The sequence below is a fragment of the Malurus melanocephalus genome, unplaced genomic scaffold (genome assembly GCF_030028575.1).
Source record: "Malurus melanocephalus ecotype Western Australia unplaced genomic scaffold, MMel_1.1 scaffold_524, whole genome shotgun sequence".
NCBI classification, from domain to species: domain Eukaryota; kingdom Metazoa; phylum Chordata; class Aves; order Passeriformes; family Maluridae; genus Malurus; species Malurus melanocephalus.
Genome location: NW_026623756.1, coordinates 179,152 through 196,195, shown reverse-complemented (window position 1 = coordinate 196,195; position 17,044 = coordinate 179,152). Strand labels below are relative to the sequence as shown.

The following is a 17,044-nucleotide window of genomic DNA, read 5'->3' as shown; positions in this document are numbered from 1 at the left end:
AAGCATAGAATGGCTGATGTCAAAAGAATAAGAATGAATTTTTTTTGTTGTATCAGTCTTAAACATTTCAGAACAGTRAAGAAGAAAATACAAGCCAACCTGTGTGTATTTTCTTCTAAACAGAAATAAAACTGCATTAATTTCTCAGCTGAGATGGCGAGTCTTGAATCACTTGCTGATTGAGAATTGCTACAGGACTTCTTTTGATAAGTGTATCCAGTATGAAAAGAGAATGATGAACACATAATTAGCTGGTTTGGACACTTACAAAAAAAAAAAAGCCAGGACAAAAAAGATGTAATGTCATTAATAAGGGAATAAAAAAAATCATTGATTAGTAAAGGTAAGAATGGAAGTTAGTAACCTAAAGCTTAAAAATATTTTCTCGCAGAAGTGTCTGCTGATAAAGTACTGGTAAGATAATGGTATTTCAAGTCCTTTTATTTAGCGTGATTATGTAAGGAGTGGGGGTGATTCTTTTTTTTTTTTTCCCCCCTCTCTCTTTCTGTTACAATTCCAGCTTTGGTTTGCCAGCACCAAGGTGAAATGTGATTGGATTGTTTTTGCAGCAAACTTCAGCTGGAATGGGAGATATTCTCAGGCAGCTATTGAGTTGTGAAGGGTGCCAACATTTTCATACAGAAGACTTTCAAGTTTTAGACAAGGCATTTAAAAGAATTCTGGTGAAAAGTAATGAATCTTGAATTGTTTGATTAAAATTGCTCCCTCAAATATGATGTCCTATCTCTRATGCAAGGCATTCTCTAAAAATGCTCAGAGAAGCCTGGATAGGATTCTTTTAKGAGATTTCTCACAGTAAAACATGTAATTGATTAGGAGGGATGGTGGAGCATRTTGCTAGTTGTAAATAATAATAGTAAAAGTAAGGGTAGTAGCAGTACTCTGTTTCCAGATTCCAGATGCTGAACAGGACATGTGTGGAGGGATCCAGATGAGGAAAAGGTTTCTTTTTTTTGAAACTATAACATGACAAAACGCAAATGCAAAACTGTCTTCATAGGGAACAATACTGATAACCAGAAACTATAAAGGTATAGGATGTAAAAGAAAGGAGATGGTGATTATGGAGTCACAGGGCAATCTAACAGAGAACATCACTGAGAGGGAAGACTGAGACACAAACTGACAAAAATGGATGGGAGAGAACTGAGAAAATCAGAGGACTTGCTGCTTTAACTCAGATATTTCTGCTGTAAATTATCTAAAATCATGTTACATATTAAAAGGGATGATTTATAAATTTATTTTGCACAAAGGAAGTAGATGGCTACAGGATAGTTTACATTGCAGCAGCCACCATGCACCTCCTGTGCAACTACTTGAGGTGTAAAGCTAGTATTCAATGTGCTAAACAAAAGCTTACAGAATTCCTCTTGTTGAATKTATTTCAGTTCTTCTTTTCTTTTTTTTCCTCAAGGTTTCTCCTGGGCAGCTTACAAAAAAATACAGCTCATGCTCAACAATATTTATAGATGACAGCACTGTCAGTCAGCCTAACCTTAGAAGCACAATAAAGTGGTAAGGATCCTTTGTCATCAACAAGGGCTTGAGTGGCATTGTAAGAGTTATTTGGGATTTGCTGGGGATCTTGTCTGTTCCAAACCAGCCTTGAATAAGAGAAGCTTCACACTGGTCATGAAAGGGGTGTMGAGGGCTGGGTGATTGACTGCTGGAGGGAGCACTTGTTTCAGTCACAGAGTTCATGTACTGTCCTATTTCAAAGTCCTTCTCCTTGTTAGATCAGAACTTTTTTGTGATAGGTTCTTGTGATGGCAGTGTTTGTGYTATCACCACAAATATAAAATCTGAAATTTAGCCACAGTAGATGAGTGTTMAAATATGAAATCTATTGCTTCACTTAGCAGAGACTGAAATCTGTTCTTGACCACTTCTTGGATTAGACATATAATCATCTTTATTACTCTGAGGCAGTGCAGAAGTGTGTCAACATTGTGGGTGTGAAAATATGTGTTGAGATGGGGAGTTTACTTCACATTGAAAGCCAAATCAAGAAATTGTTTATCTGGGAAACCTTGAAATGGATTTTTTATGGAGTTGCAGGAAAAGTTACAGAGCTGTATTTGGTACTTGCCAGTGGTATTAGTCTGCCCTCTAGTTGTGGAAAACAAGCATGTTGCTGGCTTGGGGTTTAGTTCTGGCATTTCTGCTTTTTCTTCACATACTTSATATTTTAGGTAGGTGATAATTGTGTTCTACAATGTAAATGGCTGCTGGACCTATTTTTCTGGGTACTAGAAAATCAGTTATTTGCATTTAGATGATTCCAGCTGAGAATTGAGAAGAGTTTTACCATGCTTGAGGGGAAAGCAAGGCTGAGTAGATTGAGCCCCAGAAGACTTTACTGATTTAACAGTGTAGTAGAATTTGGAAATGTTTGAGTTGTGTCATTTTAAAATTTGATTTCAGACAAAGGTATGCAGCATGTCACTTCTCCTTTYCTAGAGATGCAAAAACCTAAAAAATTATGCATATACCATTTTGAAGTGCTGTGTAGCTGACAGCAKATCAGAACTTTTTTGTGATAGGTTCTTGWGATGGCAGTKTTTGTGTTATCACCACAAATATRAAATCTGAAATTTAGCCACAGTAGAYGAGTGTTAAAATATGAAATCTATTGCTTCACTTAGCAGAGACTGAAATCTGTTCTTGACCACTTCTTGGATTGGACATATAATCATCTTTATTACTCTCTTTTTAGACCGGTCCTAAATTAGACAGAGTTAAAACAACTGCAGAATCTCTACAATGCTGTATGTGACACCAAGTAGAATTTATATTTTAGTTGGGAATAGTCCACATTTTCACTAACTATCACCTAATCAGGAAATTAAGGTATAAGTTTGAAATGTCACTTAATGGTTACTTCATTGCACAGATATCTGTACAATGAATGTAAAAGTAGTTTGGGTGGCAGATTTGATTTGGCCATTTTCTGTCTAGACAGTTAAGCATCAGAAATGAGATGTGGAGTACTTGGGAATGTGAGAGGAGGTCACTGTGAAATAGATTTGTAACATTTCGCCCTGAATGACAACTTTTGCAGTGGAATAGTGTACATGGAATATGCTTTGTTAAATCTGCTTTTTCTTTTCTCTTTTTTAGTGTAACATTAGCAATATTCTACCATATAAAGAACAGGTGAGTGAACTCTTTCATTGCTAAAAAATAGAACTACTTTGTTTTAGAGCCAGGGGTATAAAATCGTAGAATTATTAAGACTGGGAAAAAAACCTGTAAAGATCAAAGAGTTAAATATGATCTTGGTCGCTTTAGTGACAGCTGACAAAACTTCTTAAAGAAGGTGAAAAATCTGGTACTTTATGCTATATTTGCTTCTTCTTTGTCCCCTCTCTTGAGCAGCTGTGGAAGAGTCAGTAATGCACCCATCCAGTGGCACATAAAACTCCAAAATAGGCAGTGAGGAAAACAGACTTAACTCACTGCAATTCAGTCTCTGGATTTTGTTTATCTTTTCCTGAATAGAGAGGTACAGACTAGTTCTGATGGGTGATGGAACACTGTCCATGTACAAATCAATCTTGCCATTAGAGCTAGTTCCAGCATATGCTTGGGAATTACAGCTGACTTTTTGAAGKAAATGCTATTAATGAGATGGTTTCACATTTTGAGGGAGAACTGTACTAAGCATAATACAAGAACACAAAAAACTACTCATTGTTTAGCATGTTAAATATTTATTTGTGAGGACTCATCATTAAATGCTTTGCAAAAATACTAGATAGCTCCATACCATATTCTAGGAAAAGCTGAAMTATAAAATATGTCCCTTTATTCTCTTTAATGAACAATGATTTTTACAAGAGCATAGCATTACCAGTTACTCCTATTGCTAAAMCAGAGATTTTTGTTTTATAGAGATTCTGACAGATCATTGGATATTTTTGATGAAAAATCTCATCCTCTCACAGTAAGTGTAATTTTTTGATTATCTGAATGTGTGTCAATAGCATCTTGATTTAAATTGTATAAGTAATATTAATGTATTAGCACCAGGCCACAATCAGATTGATCTTAAATTGTGTCTTTACGCAGTGCAAACAGTGACTTTTGATATCAGCCAGATCATGAGCAGAGCCCAGTCTTTATAAATGCTGTAAAGTATGTTTAGTTTTCTATGCTTTGACTCTAAATAGAAAGCAAGCATGTGCCCAATTCTTTTGCATTCCATGTTTTAAGTTTCTTGTCCGTTTCTTTTCTTCCTCTCTTTAACATTGCTTTATTAAAAGTGTTTACTATTTATTTAGGAAGACTTGGTTTGTAGGTATGTTTTAAATGACTGCAAAGAGGARAACATAATACATGAAGCATCACAGAAAGTAGGCAACAGTGAGTTTGGCCTTTARAAAACCTGAAAGGTGACATTTTAAAGCAAATATGCTTAAGGCTGCTTGCAGTAACAGCAAGTTTAATGTGATTGGCCCTGGTGCACCTTTTTAGACACTCTTAAAGATGGAAAACCCTCATAGTACAGGGAAGCTCAAGAGTGGAGCCTGTGCTTTTCACAACCAGTTCCTAGCTTAATACCTGTCCTACAGAACCACTTTCTTTGCTCTTCATTTGAAATTAATTTAGCAAAGATCCAGTGGCTTTAAAAATTCAGTTTGCTCTGGGACATACCTAAGTGAATGCAGTTCAACCTTTTTCACAGATTTCGCTTGTTAATAAACAGATATTAATAAACAATTTAATATTTTAATTTTGTCAGAGTTTCATCCCTAAATATGACCCATTGTGCTAGGAGTTGTACAGTATGGTACAATATAAATAAATACAACTCCTAACTCAAAAAAAAAATAGAACTTCAGGACAAGAGCTATATCCAAGACTTCTTGCATGGACTTTGCACTTCAGAGCAAAAAGTGTGGACCAAAACTATTTTAAATGCCTGAATCTGTTGTTTTGCATTCAAAATTATTTATGTAAGATGAACTCCACTTCATCAGACAATTTCTTTATTTAACARTGTGACATCCTTTGATCCTTTCATATAGGCTACTTCCTATTTAATGAGAAGAAAAKAATTGTGTCCTCTAGGGAACTCTTTAAGTTCTCTTCTATCTTACTGCAGCATACAGACAGAAATAGAGTTATGGCTGATTGTCACACTTGTGAGGGAAAGGCACACATGACTTGTTATTTTCTATAGCAATGGTGTTTTGCCTGGGTACCTACTATTCTTTCAAAATTGCTAATTAGCAGGAAGAACTCTGAGCACCTTGTCTCCCAAAGATGCAGTCACAAGGAGTCCAATCCAGGCTCTGTTGACCCTAATGTGACCCAGTTACAGATATCATGGGTTTAGTCACAAATACCAGTCTCGGTGCTTCCTTCCTCAGTTCCAGTAGCTTGGTTTAAGACAATTTAAAAGGAGAGCACTCTGGAAAAAGTTGCCTCTCTGTACAGGTTCAACCAATCCCTTTCCACCAATAAGGAATGAATATGAGKAGATGCAAGAGAAAAAAAWAACATTTTACTAACAAACAGAACAGCAACAGGCAAAAACAAACAGAAAGCTGAAGCTCTTGAAATTTCATCCCTCCAGAAAAAGTGCTGAATWTCAGAACATCTCTCAAACACTTATTTTAGGATTGMTTTTACAGRCTGTTTATTTCTSTGCTTTTCTTCTCCTCWGTATTTAGAAAYAGTTTAGCATTGTGTCAGAGTTAAATCTAGTTGTTTGGTAACTTTGTTGTCTTTCTGGAGTCTCTCAAGAATGAGTCCTGTAAAGACACTGTAAATTACCTTCTAATTCTACCTGTGACAGAAGTATTGCCATGGGTTCTTCAGTGCTTCCTCAGCTGGAAAAGGAATCTTGTGAAGTCTATTAATTTTGACTTGTGAAAAGTCATTGTTTCCCTGGTGTGCATATAGTTGTGATTTTCTTGCAGGGAGAAACTTTTTTTMCATCTTTTTCAGTCTGTAAAATGTTCCATGAACAACAGTTAGCACCTGCAATGATGATGGTAGTTCCTGTTCTTTCCTGTTAGCCCTACAGATCAAACAAGCGTTCAGAAGAGAGATAGCAGCTAAAGCTGTGTTTTGGTTGGAATGTTTGCAATATTGCAAGGCTGCTTCTTCCAGCGTATAATTTYGTTCTCTGTAGCAGGAAAGGGTTGTATATACCTCAGTGAGAAGAAGCAGCATTTTCTCTAGAGTCAGTGCTAAGTAGGACAGATTCTCAATAATTCCAAGAACTTTTTTTYCAGCGGGAAGAAGTCCCAGATGATTACTACAAGCATGACCCTGACCACAAGCACATCTACCGGTTTGTTCGGACGCTCTTCAGCGCGGCGCAGCTGACAGCAGAATGTGCAATAGTGACTCTGGTAAGAGGAGCCCGAGGGCTGAAACTTGGGCTGTTGGAAGACTTTCCCCTCTCCTCATTAAGAGAACTGGGCTGAACTGACATTTAAATAGTTTAGAGTATCTCATGAAACCTTATTAATGAAGGCACAGTATGAGTTCATTAGAGATTTCTAAGTAGTCACAGAAGTGATTAAATAAAAGGGCAATTTCTTTTTCTGTATATAAATATGTGATGCTTAATTACTTGTCCAATAAAAACCTGATTGTTTCATAGTACATAACTCACTGGAGAAGCTTGAGAAGAGCAGAACAGTGGRATGCTGTAAACAGTGGGGTGTAATGAGATCATACACAAAGACATCTTTTATTGCAGTTGTATGGAGGGGAAAGTGTGAGTTTGAGTTCATATTAACTAGAACAAGTAATACTGCCTTAAGAGGTCAAGAGTCAATCCTGTAAGAGCTCTAGAAGAGGGTCTTTCTCATTTTTATGTCTTGCAATCGTTGCTACCTTTCTACCAAACTTTTTTTTAAAAATTAAGCCAGAGGCCATAACTTTTTTTCCCCAGCTGACATTAGAATTTAAGAACAATATCAAGATAATAATTGCAGATCGTTGTTTGATTTCAGAAAGCATGATGGATTTAAAAATTGGTCAGTGATACTGATTTTTAATTTTTATATATATATATCCATATATGTTTATGAAGGAAATTAAAAGGCCACAACATGTATAATTGCTGCTTTAGGCAGGTTCTCAAACTGCACTTTGTTGTGCCCTAAACTTCTGTCTTCATTGTGGTTTCTTTCTGAAAAACAATGTGAAAAGAGAACAGAACTGTCACCAAAAGACAATATAGCAATTAAGCAAACATAGCTTGAAGGACTCTCTTCAATAAGGAAAAGAGTAATTTAAAAGGTTGGATATTTAAGAGCTATGGGAATGTGAAAGTGGTTGGAAGWTCTTGCTTTTTCAAAGACAGGCAAGCAATTTTGTGAGACCAAGATGACAACTAAGCCTGGGCAAACTAACTGAAGTATTTACTAAAAATAGTGTTATTTTTTAAAATTATTTTTACCACTAGATGGCCCTGTTATTATAGGAACACCTTTAGGCTATTTGAAGGCTACAAGCCMAGGATGGAAGAAAGTGTGGGGAGGCTGCAGTGACAAAGATTAATCCTTCCCTTAGACCTTAATAGGTGAAGCTTCCCTCACCCACTAASTTCTCTGAAGCTACATTAGGAACTTGGACTTAGGTGAGGGAAAACTAAACACTATTTCTATTTAAATTTGAAAGTACAAATTACTTAGTACATTGATCATTATAGAAGTGTAAATAGTCAAGAACTTTCAAGGAAGGGAGAGATTCAACATCCTAGGATGTTGAATCTCTCCCTTCCTTGAAAGTTCTTGACTATTGGTGTGAGATTCCATGGGAGGATTGAGTAAAAGACCAAGACACATCTTTGGACTTGGGTATCTCTCACTGTCTAAAGAGCTGGTGATGGAGATGAAGGGATTGAAGTCTGTTCTRTACAGGGTAAAATAAAAATAGTACTAGAAGGCTTTTCATTGTGGAAAGACAGCGATTAACACACCTTTGTCCCACCACTAGAGATCAAAGTGCAGGGTTTAGCACTTCCTGTTAATTTACAAGTGCTGAGCCTTAACCATGCTGAAAGGTTAATGTGATGTTGAGTGATTTGCTATCCAGGGTAGGTCCTAATGAGAGCCTGCCAGTGATTTGTGACTCAGTGACAGAGCTATAGTAGTGTCTCCCTGAAGGAGCAGRGAATTCATACCTCAGAGCTCAGAATTCATACCTCAGGAGCTCTTGTGCACCCTGGTGCTCCAGGTCTTGTGTGATAATAAAAATGGAACYGAGAACTCCTGAAAATTTGGGTTCATAAGTGTAAGTGGCAGTGACTAATACTTACTAGTAATAAATAATCCTATTGGTCTGGCATGTTTGCTGCTCAGAACTCTGCTCCAGGTGTTCATTTCACACATACARTGTTGGGGTTTTGTTGTTTGTTTTTTTTTTTTCTTCTGTCTATAGGTCTATTTGGAAAGGCTTTTAACCTATGCAGAGATTGACATATGCCCTAGTAACTGGAAGAGGATAGTCCTAGGAGCTATTCTGCTGGCTTCTAAAGTCTGGGATGATCAGGCTGTTTGGAATGTGGATTATTGCCAAATACTGAAAGACATTACTGTTGAGGACATGTAAGTTGCAAGCTTTGGGTAATCTACAGTGATGGGGTTTTGGGTGGGTTTTTTGTGTGATTTTTTTTTTGTTTGTCGTTTTTTTAAAATAGCAATTTTTGTGATCATTCTGAAAAAAATAYATCTCTGTTGCTGTGATATATGCACATGGTGTATGTTTGGTGTCTGGCCTAATTCCCTTTTTTAGCTCAAGAAACTTTGGATAATTATCCTACTTTGAGACAAATCTATGTTAATAATTGTAGTGATTTGGGTGAGTGACTTCAAAGTTAGTCTTMTTTACCTTCTTTCTCTCAGTGATGACCCATGGAATTAAACTGCCCAATTCACTGTCTTATCAGAAGGGGTTTTTTTAGAAAAAAAAAAAAAGTAAACTGAATTTATTCCCTSCTTTTTCTGTTTTAGAATTTGAAGAATTGCAAGGTAAACCATAACTTGTGACTTTTGTGTTTGCTTGTATATCCAGCTATGGCCTAAATATCTCAAGGTCTGAATTCYTAGTACTGCTGCTGGCAGGCAGGTGTTGTTTGTGTGGGTAGCTGTGGTTGCCTGTGTTACACAGCTACTGCCACAGCTTATCCTCTCGAGGTGGATTTTTACATGTGCCTAAAATGTTGAAAACAAAGTTCTCAGTCTTATTACTGCTTGTTTATGTAAAGCTGTTCYTTGGATGTATTTTTGTCTCAGATGTAAATTTCAGTTTTTCAGAAATTTTGAATCTGCTGTCTTTTCTTGCTGCGCTCAGCTTTAAGCCCTACAGATTGTGCAGTATGGGAAGATGTTCATCCCTGGGCTGGAGGTGTGTTTATGCAGACTGTATTTGGCCCATTAGGTTTTCTGTTAAATTCCTTCTCACAAAGTTCTACCTCAGAGCTTTGAGATGTCAACATTATTGTTTTAATTCTATTTGCCAGCTTGTCCTCCTATTTCCCTTATTATCACAGTGGTGGAAATTATACAAGGCCAGCTTAAAACACTGAGGCTTTCTGGCCTTGTTTTCTGGCCATGCTTTTTGTGTGAGTTTTAGCACAGTGCTGTGTCCTGAGCATGTGTCCATGCCTCTGGAGTGACAGCCAGGTCTAGAACAGCAGCAGAATGAGCTGGGAGAGCTTTGCACACAGCAGCAGTGGGATTGGAGAGTGTTCTTGCCCCAAGCTCTCTTCCCTGGMTTCAGCCCAAACTAATGTTTGAAATACAGCAAGTAATTATTCATTTGGGGCTCTTTAAGAGGAGGAATATTTYGCCTTCCTTTTTGGTGAGGGGCTGTATTTCTAAAAATGAGGGAGTTTTCTGCATCAAAACACATTTTATTGTTTCACATCTCAAACAGCAGCCACTGTTTTTTTACTCCCTTGCCTAGGAGTTCTTTGTCTCAAAATGCAGTGCTGTSCCAGCCCTGCTTTCAGGAAAACATAATTAGTGATTTTATACAATGTACATCTTCACTCACCTRGCCCTGAGTGCTCATCTATCTGAGGATACTTGCAGCGTTGCTGCAAATAATTCTGAGATGGCTGAAGTGGGCTCAGCAAAGCTGGGAGTGCTGCGTGTACATCTTGCTCTTTTTGATGTCTCCTCTTCTAGCCCCGTTTGGGACAAATCAAATTGATAGCACTGAAAATATCTGTAACAAGCAGAATATTTATTATCTGTTGCTGATGCTGGGTCTCCTGAAATTGTCACTACTTGCATTTTCAAAGCAGTGATGGTAAGGAAAATAGATGGAACTCAGACATATTTTTTCCCTCCAATTTGAAGATGGGATTTTTGTAATTCCATCTCATTTGAAATTACTTAGACCTTTGAATGTAGGTATGGGCAGGAACTGTACTACCCCCTTCTTCATGGTGGCATAGTGTGTTCATCCCAGGCTCTGCAACCTGGCAGACTTCACTGCTGCTTGGCTGGATAACATCGCCATAATAGGGACCCTGGAAAACTGATTCAAATACTCAGAAAAAAATGTTTTAAATTTATAAGTTTGCTTTAAATTCCTAGTTGGTACTATAGTTTTTTGTTCGTTTCAGTAGCTCCAGTATTTTTTAACCAGTCGCTTGACAGTGAATATTAGCTATTCTAAATGCAAGAATTAATGAGAGAAAAAAAAAAATGGTAAAGGTTTTCAGCCACAGTTGCATTCTGATGTTGGAGATGGCTGGTGATGCTGCCAAGAAATCCACCCAGAATTGCAGCAGCTCACCAGCTCAAGAGTGCTTGKCAGGACTCTGCCAGGTATGGCTCCCTGGGTGGGCCATTCCTGTGCAGGAACAGCCTCTCTACAAGAACTGGTGGCAAGTCTTGTTTTTGAACTCCTGTGAATTTCCCTCTTGGCTCTCTGCATCTCGAATGATCTCACTAACCTCACAGACACTCTTGTTAAATCACTGCGAGCCAAGTATGGGGGCTGCACCATTCTGGAACTGGAAAAAGGTTTTATATCCTATTTAGTTCACCCAGTTTGCAAATGCCTCTCTGGGTGTGTATGTAGAAGTCACACACCCCTTCTGAAGGCAGTGCAGGTTCATCTCCTCCCCATCAAACTCTCTGGACTCCCTTCCTCTCCCCCAGCTTTGTTCAGGCAGCACTGGGAGCTCTCAGGCTCTGAAGGGATATGGGATCCAGGCCTGGAAACTGCCTCATGTGGTCATTTGCCTTTGCCTCATCCTACTCAAGACAGTTGAAGTGTTCATCTTACTTTCTCTGTCACAAGACCTTGTCCAATTGACCAAAGCAAAGGAGGGATTTTTTTAATGAAAGGCWTTTTTCTTTTGGTTTTTGGGAGATGGGTATTTTGGTTTGCTTTACTTATTTCCAATGGGGAAAAAAATCAAAGGAAATTCAATTGATATTTGGAAGTCATCCTTTGTCAGAACTTGCTTGCTTTGATGAGAGTGAATCCATAATCGCTGGAAAATTACTGTGCAGCTGCTAATCTTTGAATGATTGTTTGTAAGGGGACACATGCTGTTCATTTAGGCTATGTGTGTTTGTAAATAAGGCACAGAAAACACATAGGCATTATCCTTTCTCAGGTTTTAAACCACTGTTAATAGACTTGTTAATCCAATGAAGAATTGTATTTTTACAGAATTAAAATGTATTAGCCTAGTGAGTACAAAAGGGGCAGTGAAGAGCATTTATTCACTGGGCAAATCAAGCTCTGATCAGCTGATCATCAAAACATTATCTGATTTACATTTCTATAGGCTTATGACCATAGGAACAGGAAATTAATTTTGGCACTAGGTTCAATGATACTCAAGTCTGCTRTGCTAGAAACAAGCACAAAGCTGCTATTCATATTGAGACCCACCATCCAGTACAGGACAACGCAGATGATTCCTTGATTTATTTGTCCCCACACTGATAGGTGGAGCATCCATTTTTAAATCCCCCCAAAAAGCAGTAACAACCTTGGCACTGACTTTGTGCAACTCATTTTCTGGTGTATTCACAGTTGGTCTATACAGCTGCGAAACCGTGTTGGAACAGATCTGCTACCTGTCGGAACTATTGTTGAGTTGGTGTYGAACTGAATTGCTCTGTTTGGGTACCACCGGTTTCTTTTTAGGTTAATTTGTAAAACATTGTTTTTCCTCTGTAGATCTTTGCTTTATCTGACCGCGGTACAGTAGCCAAAGCAGCTTTTTTCATGTCATGGCACTCTCCATGCTTTCCTCCAAGTATTTTGCCCAGTGAAAACAGACAAGAGASTAAAAACAAGACAGTGCCCTTTGACATAGTACTTTGTTATCCTGCCTAATGCTATTGAGGAGAAAATTCCTTCTCCCACCTAATGCTGCTTATTTATTTATTTATTGGAGATGAATCCATGTTGCTTCAAGAGGCTTTTTTCTGCRAGATAATAGCAGCAGCTCTTCATAGATCCATTTGTTGCCGTGGTGATCTGCCTACTCCTTTTGTTAGTGCGCCTCTACTTCAATAAACCCCCTTCCTGTTATCAGCCTGGTGAAAATGTCTGCAAGTTCTTCAGAGCTAATAAACGGCATACATCATTCCTTTCATCTGATCACTATAGTGTGGGGCCRTATGAGAGTGAGAATGGTGCATGAATTGTACAGCTGCACTAATGGAACTCTGAAGAATGAGCCGAGCGAGTGCACAACAGGGCACTGCCTTCCTCCAAGAGCCGGAGGTGCCAGGACTCAGAAGCTGCACCTTGTTTGGAGCACCAGGGAATGACCTGTCTCTCGAAACTAATAATGCAGGRCTCTTGGTGACCTGTTTCAAAGTTGCTGGTTTTAAAACAAGCTTGAGGTCTCTTCAGTATTTTCAGCCAGCTAAAACAATCTTTTTTTTCTCCTTTGTCCTCTGTCCCTTACGCCTCCTAGGAACGAGATGGAAAGACACTTCTTGGAGCTACTGCAGTTTAATATCAATGTTCCTGCCAGTGTTTACGCCAAATACTACTTTGATCTTCGCTCCCTAGCAGATGACAATAACCTGAGCTTTCTGCTGGAGCCTCTCAGTAAAGAGAGAGCACAGAAGCTGGAGGTAAATGGCCTGAGAGTGGCTGAGCAGGGGACTCTGTCTATATGAGTAGTAAGAGCATCTGTTGCTAATCATGTTAAGTAGCAGTTAGAAAAACTAAAAAGCTTTCAGGCTAGTGTATTACAGGGTAATTTAACCCCTTTATAAATACARTTAGCACTTGTAAAACCATGCCTGGGCTAGGCTAGAACTCTGGAGGAAAGGAAGGGTTTTGGAAGAGATTATGAAAGTCTGGCAGATCACAAAATAAAATGAATGTTATTTTGGGAACCGTAGCTCAGCTAGGCTACTTAAGATTGAAAGGATTAGTGTCATATGTAATGGATTGTCTGTCCTTCCCTGGTCACAGTCTGTATTCCAGGCACCTAGAGACAGTCACATTCAGACCCTTCTAAATACTACCAGCTGAAGGTTTCCCACTGCATCCCACTGCACAGCTGCTTTTAGATTTAGAGGGAGCACTCTTATTGCTCTCATGGTTTAATAAACAATTTGGGGACAGCTGCAGAACTAATTTGTGGATTCCCACCTTTCCAGGGAAATGYTGCTTTAAGATAAACTTCTGGAATAGCCTCTTTTTGGGAATCCTTCAGAATGCCCAGAAAAGTGTAAATGCAGATTACTGTCCCTTTCTGCTCAATGGGAAAGGCTGCCCTTCTASTGAGGCCCCGCAGTCTTCTTGGCATGAAGGCACATTTTAAAAAACTTTAACTTTTGCAGAGTCAGTCTTCCTYGTTGCTGGAGATATGTAAGACATTTTGAAAATATATAAATTACCTGGGTTCCCAGGGAAATTTCTTGTTGGATCAATGMAACCTTTCATCTGTTCAGGTTTAATTGATGACTCTGCATGTTGTTTTGTTGACCTCTCAACAAAAGCATTACCAGAGGCCCTGTGTACACTGATACCATAGTCCCTTTCAAAAAGGGGTGTGCTGTGGTATTCTTGGCTTATATTGTTCTGTTGTCCACACCCAATAATTCTTCCAAGTGCTAGGGATTTTATTTTGTCGTGTAAGTGCCTGAACTTTGGGAATAAGTGTGATCCCTCCTGGTCCTTTGGAATGATAAGTATGATATGCCCATGAATTCCTCTATTTWATGTTAAGCAATGCAGCTCTTCTGCTTTGTCTCACCCTTGTTACTTGCACTTTAAGCTAACACTGTCACTAATTGTAAACGTGGTTGTAGGGCAGTTCATAGTCCACAGGAAATTGTTTACYGAACTGCTCAGTGCCAGGGCACAAGTGGATGATTTACAGATTSTGAGCCTGTTTTGTTTCTTCTTTCTTAGCATTTGGGGGCTTGGTATTTGAAACCAGAGTCATTTTCTGTACAGTATGTAATTTGCTATAATGCACTTATTAATGCRTGTATATTGGACATTTTGGGGTTTAATTCTAAAATGTGATAAATATTTAAACCATTTGCTAAAACGTTTAGTTCTGCCTTTTGGTTAGAAGCACATAAGCTGCTGATAGGAGCTGTATAAATTAGGGAATTCCAGGGAAATATTCCWTCCAGACTGAAAACTGATTTACACCATATGGGCAACTGGGGCTAAATATGTCAACACAGGTTGCTGCATGATTGATGTGCTAGCATTAAAGCAGGATGGAGAGTCTGTCTGGTCTTGCACCAGGAGCTCATTCCGCCAGTTATCTCAAAGAATGCCACTCTTGAGCCAAATGCATGCCTCCAGAAGGTCGACAGAAATAAATGTAAATAATTATTTTAAAATACACTTAGAACTTTATTCAYGCTCAGAGTGCTTTTCACCTTTTGAACTTGCAGAACATTGGGCTTTGCTGAATGGGTGCTGCCTTAAAGGGAAGGTGTAGGCTTGTAGCTGATGACAGGACTCTGAAAGTTCATCTGGTGATAGGTGGTAAATTATTAATGGAAATAAATGTTCAGGACCAAAATTCAGTTCGACCTTTTTTATTACAGGTATCCTTATTAATTTGCATTGATAATGCCTGAAGGCTCCAATCAGAAATAGGYCTTGGGAGGACACTCAGTATTTTTCTGACAATTGTGTTATTAGGATTTAAATAATTAAGCTTGTTACTAGAATAGCTAGATAAGCAGGGCAGAGGCAAGCCAATAAACGGGTGAAAAAGCAGTTCAATCCTAGATTGTCTATGTGTGCTAATATTTAATTGCTATAATAAAGTACCATGGTTGCCTTCCCTTCTCAGATCATGGGGGTGATCCTGGTTAGAATATTTTGGGAGTGAGGGTRTAGAGAAGGTAAAGGCAAAACAAACGCCCTGTTGAAAATGAAAAGAACTTCATTTCTTAGGCTTGYTTGCCCTGAGTGGCCCAGGGTAAGATGCCCAGGAGAGTGCAGAAACCTTTTCAGTTTGAACCTTTTTCTCTCAGAGAAATGCCTGTGTGCATTTCTGCACTGCTGAAATAAAAWTTTTGTGCTACTGTGTGCACCAGGCACAGCTACTAGGGATGATTTTCAATAATAACTTCCACAAACCTAAAACGTCTGAAATGGACCCAAGTTTTTCATTAGATAGTGAGACTAGTAAAATAAAGAAGATTCTTGGATATGGAAACCGCTCACCTTCTCTAGATCTGGCTTTCTGATGGCTGGGGCTCCTGTTAACTTGGGGGCAGACCCTGTCACTGTATTGCTTCCAGAGTAACCCTTATTTATTGTTGTTCTGGGTAAAAAGCCAGCAATGTCACTGCTGCAAAGCACCTCTGCTGTTGGCATTACACTTGTAAAACTTGGAATGTTCAAACGTTTCTAATGTGGGCTTTGATTTTGTCTGTGTGCGGTCTCCAGGCAATCTCCCGGCTGTGTGAAGACAAATACAAAGACTTGTCAAAAGCTGCTATGAGACGATCTTTCAGTGCTGATAACTTAGTTGGTATCCGCCGTTCTAACGCCATCCTCTCCTGAGGAGAGAGCAAGGTGCAGCACCCCAAACCAGCATCCATAGGAGGCGGAGGAAATGCCACCACTCCATGCACACAGGCGAGCGGTGATGGTGTCTTCCAGCAAGAGGAAGAGAGGAGAGCACATCAGCCAAGGGAGCCCAGAGCTTGAGGAACATACTTGGTGCAAAAGAAGAGACCTTTGTCAAATCAACTCTCCTCAATGTATCCAGAGGTGCAAAAACAAACTTACCTCCTTCTCTCCCCCACAGATGTTTGCTTACTATGTAGGCCTATAGCTGTGAACTTTTAAGGTTTTTAATAATAAGTAGTTYTAAATTTTAGAATTTAAACACTAACCACATGACTATAGTTACAATGTTCTTCCCCTCCTCTCCCCTGTCATCCRGAGTCTCGCTGCATTTCTATTTCAGGTCAATGCAGTCTTAACAAAAACAACACATGGGACTCTTAAAGTATAAAGCCACTCTGGAGCTGAAAACAGTAGCATAGACACATGTTGATGGCTTTTCCCTGGTTTGGCTACTAAAAGCTGCTATTATTGGTGATGTGTTCATACCAAGAAGCTGCCCAGCAGGAAGGAATTCCATCTCTGCACCCACAACTTCACTCCAGTAAAGATTGTCAAAAGACTTTGAATGTTTTGACTGGGGGCAGAGATACAGTTTTATGTATTGTTAAAATGTATAGGGTCCATGCTGCATTTCTTGTGAATTATGGTGCTTCTCTCATTTTCTAATACTTATATTGCTCTGGAAGAGATGTAATCTCTGTATTTTTCTGAGGCATTGAAAGAAAAAGTTGGTCTGGAAACATCATCACCAACCCAAACAGTGTAGCAATCCAGTGGTGTATGGCGTGTGTGCAGCACTGCTTCTCTGARTTCTACTGCAGATCTCTCGTGCTATACACAGTGAGCTGTATATAGCACAAGATATTCCTAAAGCTGATATTGTGCATCCATCTGGCTCTCCTTGGGTTTCAGTTTCCTGGGAGAAAGTTTCATTCATAATGGGACA

The 17,044-nt window shown here is 38.9% G+C and overlaps 1 protein-coding gene across 1 annotated transcript in view; it reads left to right on the top strand.

The window, feature by feature from the left end:
- CCNYL1 (cyclin Y like 1) overlaps positions 1-17,038 on the top strand; it is a 32,346-nt gene extending 15,308 nt beyond the window's left edge. Inside the window, exons 4-10 of the mRNA XM_057381713.1 lie at positions 1,439-1,539; positions 3,145-3,180; positions 3,919-3,970; positions 6,270-6,389; positions 8,431-8,597; positions 12,950-13,112; positions 15,913-17,038. Of these exons, the coding sequence (XP_057237696.1) occupies positions 1,439-1,539; positions 3,145-3,180; positions 3,919-3,970; positions 6,270-6,389; positions 8,431-8,597; positions 12,950-13,112; positions 15,913-16,029 (756 nt within the window). The 3' untranslated portion in view covers positions 16,030-17,038. The remainder of the gene's footprint in view (positions 1-1,438; positions 1,540-3,144; positions 3,181-3,918; positions 3,971-6,269; positions 6,390-8,430; positions 8,598-12,949; positions 13,113-15,912) is intronic.
- The last annotated feature ends 6 nt before the right edge of the window (positions 17,039-17,044 follow it).